Source organism: Sander lucioperca, chromosome 13 (genome assembly GCF_008315115.2).
Source record: "Sander lucioperca isolate FBNREF2018 chromosome 13, SLUC_FBN_1.2, whole genome shotgun sequence".
NCBI classification, from domain to species: Eukaryota; Metazoa; Chordata; class Actinopteri; order Perciformes; family Percidae; genus Sander; species Sander lucioperca.
Window position 1 is genome coordinate 25,085,617 of NC_050185.1, and position 12,500 is coordinate 25,098,116.

Here is a 12,500-nt window from a genome sequence, read left to right on the forward strand (position 1 = left end):
GACTAAAAGGTACCTCTCCTGCTACAACATTTATACCCTTTTAGGTACTTACGGTACTTCTGTTTTTGAGTGTGTGTATATCAGGTGAACACACACATCACAGCCTGAAGTGTGTGTTCACCTCAGTGTTGAGAGACGCCCTAGGGTTGGGCGCTACCACACACATCGTTAATGTTTGACGTAGACCTCGGGACGCAAACATAAGAGGCAGGTTTTTGGTTTTCCCAGCGGTGATATGTAACTTAGTTCAAATGTTTGGTAGTTTTTTTTCTCATGCCACTCTCCACTTCTACGGTACATCTCAGAGGGAAATTATTCTCGCTCCCAGCGCGTCAGAAAGCTCTGTTACTTCCGCAAAAAGTCTCCTTTAGCGTCATATTTCGACTCTCTGGGTCAGGACGTACGTTTAACTGATATGCGGCACAAGAACAGGACAGTTAGGTTTAGGGAAAGATGGTGGGTGGGGTAGTCTCGCTTTGTTCTATGGTTTTAAGAGTTGGGAGTGAGAACAGGTTGCAGTACACACACATTTCTGAGAGCTCTTGTAACTACTTGGCCAGGTTTGAGAGAAGATGATTGGAGGCAGCGGTAGAGCAGCGACTCCCAGCGTGTTTTATCAAAGGAGTCTGGTGGCTTTGAAGAGATAACGCAGACATAACGGCTTCAGTTCCCCGTCGTAACGTATGCAGAACAAAAGGGGTCAGCCCAATGTTCCCACAGCCCAATGTTCCCACAGCCCTATGTTCCCACAGCCCTATGTTCCCACAGCCCTATGTTCCCACAGGCTAATAGTCCCACAACCCAATGTTCCCACAGCCCAATGGTCCCACAGCCCTATGTTCCCACAGCCCAATGTTCCCACAGCCCAATGGTCCCACAGCCCTATGTTCCCACAGCCCAATGGTCCTACAGCCCTATGTTCCCACAGCCCAATAGTCCCACATCCCTATGTTCCCACAGCCCAATGTTCCCACAGCCCAATGGTCCCACAGCCCAATAGTCCCACATCCCTATGTTCCCACAGCCCTATGTTCCCACAGCCCTATGTTCCCACAGCCCTATGTTCCCACAGCCCTATGCTTCCCACAGCCCTGTTCCCACAGCCCTATGTTCCCACAGCCCAATGGTCCCACAGCCCTGTTCCCACAGCCCTATGTTCCCACAGCCCTATGTTCCCACAGGCCTATGGTCCCACATTTCTAGGACATTTTCAAAATTAGGTCTAGTGTTCCTACATTTCCCTTCAAGGGTTAGGGTTAGGGTGGGTTAGGGGTTAGGCGAACATAGGGCCTAATTTTGAAGAAAAAAATTAGAAATGTGGGAACATGTGGGCTGTGGGACCAATGAGATGTGGGAACATAGGACTGTGGGAACACAGGGCTGTGGGAACATAGTGCTGTGGAAACACAGGGCTGTGGGAACACAGGGCTGTGGGAACATAGTGCTGTGGGAACATAGGGCTGTAGGAACACAGGGCTGTAGGAACATAGGGCTGTGGGAACATAGTGCTGTGGGAACATACTGCTGTGGGAACACAGGGCTGTAGGAACATAGGGCTCATTTCTTTGTATCTTAAAAAATGGCGTCTGTTCGTTTACACCCATCAGCCTCCGATTTTAAATGTTCAATCGATAGTGTGTGCTGCCATCACAACAGCTTTCATGTGAAGATTGTCAGCGGTGGAAAGTAACTAAGTACATGTACTCCAGTACTGTACTTCAGTACCAAATGTTGAGGTACTTGTACTTTACTTGTAGTCTTTTCTTTTCATGCCACTTTGTACTTCTACTCCACTACATTTCAGAGAGAAATATTCTACTTTTTACTCCACTACATTCATCTGTTACAGCTTTAGTTACTAGTTACTTTAGTTACTAGTTACTTTACACATTAAGATTACTTCTCACTAAACACATGTAGTTTATAAAAGTAAACTAGCCAACAATATAACAGCTACAAGTCCACACACACACAGACAGACACACATACACACACACACACACACACACACACACAGAGATATACACACACAGACACACACATACACAGACAGACGCACACATAGCCACACACACACACACACACACACACACATACAGACACACACACACACAAACACACATACAGACACAGACACACATACTTTAACTACATTCTCCTGATGATACTAACAGACTTTAACTGAAGTTACATTTCCACTGCAGGACTTTAACTTGTAACATGAGTATTTTTACAGTGTGGTATTAGTACTTGTACTGCAGTAATCTGAATACTTCCACCGCTGACATATAAACTGGACTGGAGATTGTGACGTTAACGTGACCAACAGGTCGGACTGAACAAACCTGCAAAAATAAGAAGCTTCACTGCCGTTTGATGCATAAACTGAAGAATATTTTGCACTAAAATGACTTAAAGCTCTGTGGATGTCCCTCTGTGGACGTCCCTGTGTGGATGTTCCTCTGTGGACGTCCCTCTGTGGATGTTCCTCCGTGGAGCTCCCTCTGTGGATGTCCCTCTGTGGATGTTCCTCCGTGGAGCTCCCTCTGTGGACGTCCCTGTGTGGATGTTCCTCCGTGGAGCTCCCTCTGTGGACGTCCCTGTGTGGATGTTCCTCCGTGGAGCTCCCTCTGTGGATGTCCCTCTGTGGATGTCCCTCTGTGGATGTCCTAAACATGAATATGAAATCTCTACGGTCTCTCACTGACTGGACTCTCTTCTGTTGCACTGAAAGCACAAAATCTGTTCCTTCTCTTCTCGCTCTGATTTCAGGTGTACATTTCTTTTTTTTAATGTTTTTTTGTTGTTGTTGTTGCAAAATAAGAGTACTACTTTATTTTGAAAGGGCGACGATGAGAGGGAAGATGTAGCATTCAAAAACAAAGATGTCGCTGTGTGTCTGTGTTCAACGTTGTGCATCGTGAAGATCTGAAGTTATAAAGTTTCTGCAGGACCACACACTGTGTTTGTTTCTTCTTTTGTCGTGTCTCTGTGTGTGTGTGTGTGTGTGTGTGTGTGTGTGTGTACGCGCGTGTGTGTGTGTGTGTGTGCGCAGTTGTCTGTGTGTGTGTGTGTGTGTGTCTGTGATTGTCTCTGTGTGTGTGTATGTGTGTGTCTGTGTGGGTGTGTGTGTCTCTGTCTCAATGTGTGAGTGTAAGAGTGTGTCTCTGTGTGTGAGTGTGTCTGTGTGCGTGTGTGTGAGTGTGTGTCTGTGTGTGAGAGTGTGTCTCTGTGTATGTTTGTGTGTGTGTGTGTGTGTGTGTGTGTGTCTGTGTGTCTGTGTGTTCTTGTTTAACTATATTTGTGGGGTCCAAAAACCGGGAGTCCAGTATACTTGTGGGGTCCCGACAGCTTTGTGGGGCCAAAATGCTGGACCCCACAAGGTTAAAGGTCTGTTTGAGGGTTAAGACTTGGTTTTAGGATTAGGGTTAGAATTAGGTTATGGTTAGGGTGAGGATAAGGGTTAAGGTTAGGCATTTAGTGGTGATGGTTAAGGTTAGGGTAAGGGGCTAGGGAATGCATTATGTCAATGACGGGTCCCGGTCCCCACAAAGGTAGTGAAACGCACTCTTATGTGTGTGTGTGTGTGTGTCTCTGTGTGTGTCTGTGTGTGTGTGTGTGTCTCTGTGTGTGTGTGTGTGTGTGTGTGTGTCTGTGTGTGTGTGTGTGTGAACATGAAAAACAGAAGATTTCAAGGTAAAAACAAAACATATTTCATATAAACAAAGAGTTTGAGTTAGTCCAACTCAACAAACATGAAGTAAACCGTGATGACCAGCTTTGTCCTGCATGTTAGTGATGTTACCCGTGAACCCTCTGCTTCGAGGCATGTATCAAAGAAATGAACCTATTTGGAATGAAGCTTTGTATCGGAGGTTGATTGGTTTTGTGATAATCACGTGACCAGTGACGTCCGAACCTTCATTTCACACACACCCACGTGACTGCTTCGAAGTTGAATTCAAAGTGGTTCACTGGGTGCGCTTTGTGGGTTGTTGCAGTAGAAGAGTCAACAGAGTCAGGAAGGTTAGTTAATAGAGAGATTATTATAGCAATTATTATAGCCAGTAGAGAGTTTATTGCAAGTAAGTTTATAGCGAGTAGAACGTTTATAGCAAGTAGAACGTTTATAAAAGAGTTTATAGCGAGTAGAAAGTTTATAGCAAGTAGAACGTTTATAAAAGAGTTTATAGCGAGTAGAAAGTTTATAGCAAGTAGAACGTTTATAGCGAGTAGAACGTTTATAAAAGAGAGTTTATAGCGAGTAGAACGTTTATAAAAGAGTTTATAGCGAGTAGAAAGTTTATAGCAAGTAGAACGTTTATAGCGAGTAGAACGTTTATAAAAGAGAGTTTATAGCGAGTAGAACGTTTATAAAGAGTTTATAGCGAGTAGAAAGTTTATAGCAAGTAGAACGTTTATAGCGAGTAGAACGTTTATAAAAGAGAGTTTATAGCGAGTAGAAAGTTTATAGCGAGTAGAAAGTTTATAGCAAGTAGAACGTTTATAAAAGAGTTTATAGCGAGTAGAAAGTTTATAGCAAGTAGAACGTTTATAGCGAGTAGAACGTTTATAAAAGAGAGTTTATAGCGAGTAGAAAGTTTATAGCGAGTAGAAAGTTTATAGCAAGTAGAACGTTTATAAAAGAGTTTATAGCGAGTAGAAAGTTTATAGCAAGTAGAACGTTTATAGCGAGTAGAACGTTTATAAAAGAGAGTTTATAGCGAGTAGAAAGTTTATAGCGAGTAGAAAGTTTATAGCAAGTAGAACGTTTATAAAAGAGTTTATAGCGAGTAGAAAGTTTATAGCAAGTAGAACGTTTATAGCGAGTAGAACGTTTATAAAAGAGAGTTTATAGCGAGTAGAACGTTTATAAAAGAGTTTATAGCGAGTAGAAAGTTTATAGCAAGTAGAACGTTTATAGCGAGTAGAACGTTTATAAAAGAGAGTTTATAGCGAGTAGAACGTTTATAAAAGAGTTTATAGCGAGTAGAAAGTTTATAGCAAGTAGAACGTTTATAGCGAGTAGAACGTTTATAAAAGAGAGTTTATAGCGAGTAGAAAGTTTATAGCGAGTAGAAAGTTTATAGCAAGTAGAACGTTTATAAAGAGTTTATAGCGAGTAGAAAGTTTATAGCAAGTAGAACGTTTATAGCGAGTAGAACGTTTATAAAAGAGAGTTTATAGCGAGTAGAAAGTTTATAGCGAGTAGAAAGTTTATAGCAAGTAGAACGTTTATAAAAGAGTTTATAGCGAGTAGAAAGTTTATAGCAAGTAGAACGTTTATAGCGAGTAGAACGTTTATAAAAGAGAGTTTATAGCGAGTAGAAAGTTTATAGCGAGTAGAAAGTTTATAGCAAGTAGAACGTTTATAAAAGAGTTTATAGCGAGTAGAAAGTTTATAGCAAGTAGAACGTTTATAGCGAGTAGAACGTTTATAAAAGAGAGTTTATAGCGAGTAGAACATTTCTAAGAGTTTATAGCGAGTAGAAAGTTTATAGCAAGTAGAACGTTTATAGCGAGTAGAACGTTTATAAAAGAGAGTTTATAGCGAGTAGAACGTTTATAAAAGAGAGTTTATAGCGAGTAGAAAGTTTATAGCGAGTAGAAAGTTTATAGCGAGTAGAAAGTTTATAGCGAGTAGAACGTTTATAAAAGAGTTTATAGCGAGTAGAAAGTTTATAGCAAGTAGAAAGTTTATAGCGAGTAGAACGTTTATAAAAGAGAGTTTATAGCGAGTAGAAAGTTGCTCTAGGCTACGTACTCAATATAATCACAGAAATGTGTGTGCAATGTGTTCTTCATTCATTTCCCTCCCAAATTGATATATTTGTTTACAAACACAACCAAAATCCTAACTTTGTTTATTTTTTTGTGGAGAAGGCAATTACATTTTTACTTATGCAAAGTCCCAAATAGGCTTAGTTATTTATGTCATTATTTATTTATCCATGAATTCATACTAAAAATGTCTTCATCTTTGACTCAAAGACATTCATGGATAATATCTGTGAAACAGTTTGTGACACAATGCTATCCTTAACTTTTACCACCAGATGTCCTCAGAGCTCTGAAGCTTTTTTCAATACAATTGGATTGAAAGCTTCACTGGTTCAGAAAGCTTCAGTTCGCCATCACTACTGCATGTGTGACTACCTTCATTCTCTGATTTATGAAGAAAAACGGACTCAAAATCAATTAAATGTCATTTTTTACACAAACAAGATACAATACATAAAATGTAAAAAAATAAAAAATAACATAGCCTACATAAAGTAAATGACAGTACATTATATTACAGGAAATTAAATTAAATTGCACACTAACAAGATAATACATAAAATGTGGGAATTACACGATAGGAACCAAGGGGGTTAGCTTCTCCTCGGACCGCGTAGCTCCTATGGCGCCATTTTAATGCTACCAAGCCTCCCGTTAGCATCCCATTGACTGCCATTCATTTTGACGTCACTTTGACAGAGAATAACTTTACATCTGAAGAGTTTAAAGACTTTATTTGTCCGTTGTTTATTTCTAAAGAAACACGACAATGTATAAAAGGCTCCATTACCTTGTACCTCACGTTATGGCTCCGTAGCAGACGTTTTTATAAAAATAGGCTAACGATTGGGTCATAACCACGAGACTTACTGTCTCATAGTAGAGGAATTACCGTATAGTACAGGAGAAGCTCTCAGGCAGTTTGGACTTCCATTAGCTGTTTAAGTTTAATTACTAATGTTAACTATCATTTTAGTGATCAATAATTAGCCTGTGTCTATGTTATCTCCTTACATATACCTACGCTCTCCGTCTCTGCTAGATTGAGAATGATTGAGATTTCTCTTGGCACAGCTAGCAGAAGACTTCCAACTTTCAGACAGGTTGCTCACGTCACATCTACGTCTTCAAGCTCAGTTGGAGGCTGCTGTCAGTCCAGAGACACGGGACCTGGTCCAGTTTAACGTGCACCACTAGGTGGCGCTGTTGCCCCCCGGCGTAGCGTCTGCCCCCGCCTCAACACCAACAGAGAAGAAGCGGGAGGACAGAGAACCATTGCCGGGTTAAGAAAACAACCTCAACCGCAGCAGTATCAGCACACAGCCGTTGATCGCAGCTAGCGCCATGGCGGCAGTGCGTAGCTTACGGGTCTCGGTGAAATCAGACAGCGGCTCGGACCGCTCGGAATCGGACTCCGACTCGGACAGAGATGTCCGCGAAGCCGAACCGATGGAAGTGGAGGAGGGAGAGCTGGAGACGGAGGACATTTCTGTTAACCGTTCCCTGAAGGAGCTGCTACCGGTACGTGTCCGGGCGAGGCCTTGTCAGACCGGGGGCTTGCGTATCTTGTGGCCTGCGGGACCACGCGATGTGTCGGGGTGTGCTAACTTCGACTCCCGGCTCCTTCTCGCTCTCTCCGGGAACTAGCTGTTAGCACCGTGACCGTTACGTTACGGGCTAACGGTTAACAACGGTTAACTGCTCTTTACTCGATCTAGTTTAAATTTTAAACATCTTTGTTTAGCAGCCGTTTATACTTGTTTATTATTTAAGTCACTTGTTGCTGGTTCCCTCTCCGTGTAGCTAGCTAGCTAACGTTACCGTGTTTGTATGGAGTGAGCGTAAACACCAAACTCCAGTCAGACAACTGGAAATTAAATGGTTTAAAAGCCCAAAATAACGCAATTTTTTTAGAAATAATTAAAAACGTTTGACGATTCGGATACACGCAGAATCACTTATCAATCCGGCCTTTTTAAATCCCCAATTTTAATTCACTTGTTGCTGGCAGCCTCTGCGTGTAGCTAGCTAGCTAGCTAACGTTACCGTGTTTGTATGGAGTGACCGTAACACCATACTCCAGTCAGAGAATTGGAAATTAAATGTTTTAAAAGCCCAAAAGAACGCAGGTTTTTAGAAATAATTTTAAAAAGTTTGACGTTTCTGATACACGCAGAATCACTTATCAATTCGGCCCTTTTTAAATCCCCAATTTTAGAGTTTTTTTTTCACTTTTAGAGGTAGCTAGCTAGTTCCTCTATCTTCCAGTATTCATAACAAACCAATAATGTTACAGGCTGTAGAAGTTGAAAGGTTTCATTGCAGGTCTCCATTTGAATAGGAGTTTGGCGTAACGTTAACAGACTGTGGGAAAAACCAGTTAGAGAGCTTCAGGGTCTCTGGTGCTGTAGAGGTTTTATGGCAAACTTAAAGGTCTTAAAGCTCTCAAAAACGTGTGTGTTTGTCTCTCCCTTTCGTGTGTGTGTGTGTGTGTGTGTGTGTGTGCTTTTGTCTCTCTCTCTCTCTCAAGTGTGTGTCTCGACTGTGTGTGTGTTTGTCTCGACTGTGTGTGTGTGTGTGTGTGTGTGTATGTGTGTGTGGACTGTATGTCGACATTGTGTGTGTGTCTCGACTGTGTGTGTGTATGTGTGTGTAGACTGTATGTCGACATTGTGTGTGTGTGTCTCGACTGTGTGTGTGGACTGTATGTCGTGTGTGTGTAGACTGTATGTCGACATTGTGTGTGTATGTCGACTTTGTGTGTGTAGACTGTATGTCGACATTGTGTGTGTGTATGTCGACTTTGTGTGTGTGGACTGTATGTCGACATTGTGTGTGTGTGCGTGGACTGTATGTCGACATTGTGTGTGTGTGTGGACTGTATGTCGACGTGTGTGTGTGTGTGTGTGTGTGGACTGTATGTCGACGTGTGTGTGTGTGTGTGTGTGTGTGGACTTTGTGTGTGTGGACTTTGTGTGTGTGTGGACTGTATGTCGACTTTGTGTGTGTGTGTGGACTGTATGTCGACGTGTGTGTGTGTGTGTGTGTGTGTGTGTCAACTTTGTATGTGTGTCTCGACTGTGTGTGGACTGTATGTCGTGTGTGTGGGCTGTATGTCGACATTTTGTGTGTGTGTGTGTGTGTGTGTGGACTGTATGTCGACATTGTGTGTGTGTGTGCGTGCGTGTGTCTCGACTGTGTGTGGATTTTTAAATAAACGTTGTCAGTATTGTTGCCTTGACTTTGACAGTGATGTCAGTCAGTCTGTGGTTGAAGAAGGGAGGCTGATGAGTGAGGCTGTCAGCTGCTGACGGTGTGTGTGCTGACGGTGTGTGTGCTGACGGTGTGTGTGCTGTTGGATTTTATTTTTCAGGATACGAGCCGGAGATATGAGAACAAGGCCGGAGCCTTCATCACGGGGATCGACGTCAACTCAAAGGTATGCTCACACACAGGTTGGGGGAAAGCCATAGGACAAGTTTGTTTCCTTCTTCTTGTATGTTGAGTGTGTGTGTGTGTGTGTGTGTGTGTTCATCGTCAGGAGGCCATTGAGAGAAAAGAGAAGCGAGCGAGACGTTTCCATATCCGTCCTGAGGAGAACGTTGAACACAGGAACGTTTTTCTGGATAAAGACACCATGAAGAAAGGTGAGGGGAGACACACACACACACACAGAGACACACACACACACGTTTGTCTCTCTCTCGTGTGTGTGTCTGGACTGCGTGTGTGTGTCTCTACTGTGTCTCTACTGTGTGTGTGTGTGTGTGTGTGTGTGTGTGTGTGTGTGTGTGTGTGTGTGTGTGTGTGACCGTACATCATGCCTTCTTCTTCTGTGGTGGCCAGCTATCTCCAGCCTGCGTTTGGAGGCGGTCTACGTGACGGGCGTGGACGACATGAGCACCCAGGACATCTTTGGATACTTCAGAGAGTACCCCCCCGCCCACATCGAGTGGATCGACGACACGTCCTGTGAGTGGGACGCCAGTACTCACAGCCTTTACTGCCTAGTACTCACAGCCTTTACTGCCTAGTACTCACAGCCTTTACTGCCTAGTACTCACAGCCTTTACTGCCTAGTACTCACAGCCTTTACTGCCTAGTACTCACAGCCTTTACTGTCCAGTACTCACAGCCTTTACTGCCGTACTCACAGCCTTTACTGCCTAGTACTCACAGCCTTTACTGCCAAGTACTCACAGCCTTTACTGCCTAGTACTCACAGCCTTTACTGCCAAGTACTCACAGCCTTTACTGCCTAGTACTCACAGCCTTTACTGTCCAGTACTCACAGCCTTTACTGTCCAGTACTCACAGCCTTTACTGTCCAGTACTCACAGCCTTTACTGCCTAGTACTCACAGCCTTTACTGCCTAGTACTCACAGCCTTTACTGTCCAGTACTCACAGCCTTTACTGTCCAGTACTCACAGCCTTTACTGTCCAGTACTCACAGCCTTTACTGCCTAGTACTCACAGCCTTTACTGCCTAGTACTCACAGCCTTTACTGCCTAGTACTCGCAGCCTTTACTGTCCAGTACTCACAGCCTTTACTGTCCAGTACTCACAGCCTTTACTGCCCAGTACTCACAGCCTTTACTGCCTAGTACTCACAGCCTTTACTGCACAGTACTCACAGCCTTTACTGCACAGTACTCACAGCCTTTACTGCACAGTACTCACAGCCTTTACTGCCTAGTACTCACAGCCTTTACTGCCCAGTACTCGCAGCCTTTACTGCCTAGTACTCGCAGCCTTTACTGCCTAGTACTCTCAGCCTTTACTGCCCAGTACTCTCAGCCTTTACTGCCCAGTACTCTCAGCCTTTACTGCCCAGTACTCACATTACTGCCCAGTACTCTCAGCCTTTACTGCCTAGTACTCACAGCCTTTACTGCCTAGTACTCACAGCCTTTACTGCCCAGTACTCACAGCCTTTACTGCCTAGTACTCACAGCCTTTACTGCCCAGTACTGCTAACACGCAGTAGAAGTGACCGCCTGATTCGTTTCCTAGGTAACGTGGTTTGGCTCGATGACGACACGTCCATCCGAGCCCTCGTCAACAGCAGCCGGATGCCTGACCCGGAGGCGGTTACCACGGAGACGGCGAGCACCAAGCAGTCGGGCGAACAGAGCAAGGGTCAGTCTGTGTTCAGAGATGGGCTCCGAACACACACACACACACACACACACACACACACACACACACACACACACACACACACACACACACACACACACACACACACACACACACACACACACACACACACACAGCCAGACACACACAGACAGACAGACAGACAGACAGACACACACACACACACACACAGCCAGACACACACACACACACACACACACAGCCAGACACACACACACACACACACACACAGCCAGACACACACACACACACACACACACACACACACACACACACAGCCAGACACACACACACACACACACACACAGCCAGACACACACACACAGACAGACAGACAGACAGACAGAGACACACACACACACACACACACAGCCAGACACACACAGCCAGACAGACACACACACACACACAGACAGACACACACACATACACACACACACACGCACCCAGATACACACACGGACACACACACTGTCACACAGAAACACACACTGTCACACAGACACACACACACACACCCAGACAGACACACACACACACACACACACAGACACACACACATTCACACACAAACGCACATGCGCACACCAAGGTTATTATAGTTTTGCATTTTTCATTAGTTTTTATTTTGTTTTGACTTCTTGTTTTCAGATTCAGTTTAGTTTTAATTAGTTTTTATAGCGGGTTTGCTAGTTTAGTTTATTAGTTTTAGTCTTTTTTTGTAATATATGGGTTAATTGTCGGGGGATTCAAAAAGATCAGAAAAAGTATTGTGTAATAATAACTCAACAAAAACATCATACAATTTTAGAAATATGTATTCACATGTATTCAACAATAACACCAGTACATAACATGTAGCCTACATATGGTCATAAATATGTCAACAGTCAACACAAGACGCAGTAGGTGCAAAATGTAAGTGACGTGTTCCAGGAAAAAAACCTAAATATCCAACAGACTAAAGAAGACATACATCAACAGGTGTTTTCAACTTCGGTTTGAGTAAAGTGGTGAACTTTTTGAAGTCAATCGAGTCTCACAGTTGTGTAGACATCCCATAATAATCCACATATTAACCCACGCTTCCTCCCGCTTTTGGTGTTCCTGCGTATTTACTAACCAGCAGCTATCGGGTCGCTGGTGAAAGCCTTCCTGTAGTGTTCTCTGTCCTGCTGCAGCTGGCCCTGTACCCATACATCATACCCTTTATCCATACATCCATGCCCTGTACCCATACATCCATGCCCTGTACCCATACATCCATGCCCTGTACCCATACATCATACCCTTTATCCATACATCCATGCTCTGTACCCATACATCCATGCCCTGTACCCATACATCCATGCCCTGTACCCATACATCCATGCCCTGTACCCATACATCATACCCTTTATCCATACATCCATGCTCTGTACCCATACATCCATGCCCTGTACCCATACATCCATGCCCTGTACCCATACATCCATGCCCTGTACCCATACATCCATGCCCTGTACCCATACATCCATGCCCTGTACCCATACATCCATGCCCTGTACCCATACATC

General features: G+C 43.8%; 3 protein-coding genes across 9 annotated transcripts in view; 2 read left to right on the forward strand and 1 right to left on the reverse strand.

The window, feature by feature from the left end:
* LOC116062750 (complement C1q-like protein 4) overlaps positions 1-12,500 on the forward strand; it is a 222,943-nt gene that overhangs the window by 184,505 nt on the left and 25,938 nt on the right. The gene's annotated exons all lie outside the window — the stretch shown is intronic.
* The window catches only part of LOC116055009 (E3 ubiquitin/ISG15 ligase TRIM25-like), a 247,759-nt gene that overhangs the window by 173,947 nt on the left and 61,312 nt on the right, over positions 1-12,500 (reverse strand). The window lies entirely within an intron of this gene.
* LOC116062752 (nuclear cap-binding protein subunit 3-like) overlaps positions 6,995-12,500 on the forward strand; it is an 18,292-nt gene continuing 12,786 nt past the window's right edge. The window contains 5 exon segments of the mRNA XM_035990804.1: positions 6,995-7,302; positions 9,155-9,220; positions 9,323-9,428; positions 9,628-9,753; positions 10,798-10,923. Coding sequence (XP_035846697.1) covers positions 7,126-7,302; positions 9,155-9,220; positions 9,323-9,428; positions 9,628-9,753; positions 10,798-10,923 — 601 coding nt within the window. The 5' untranslated portion in view covers positions 6,995-7,125.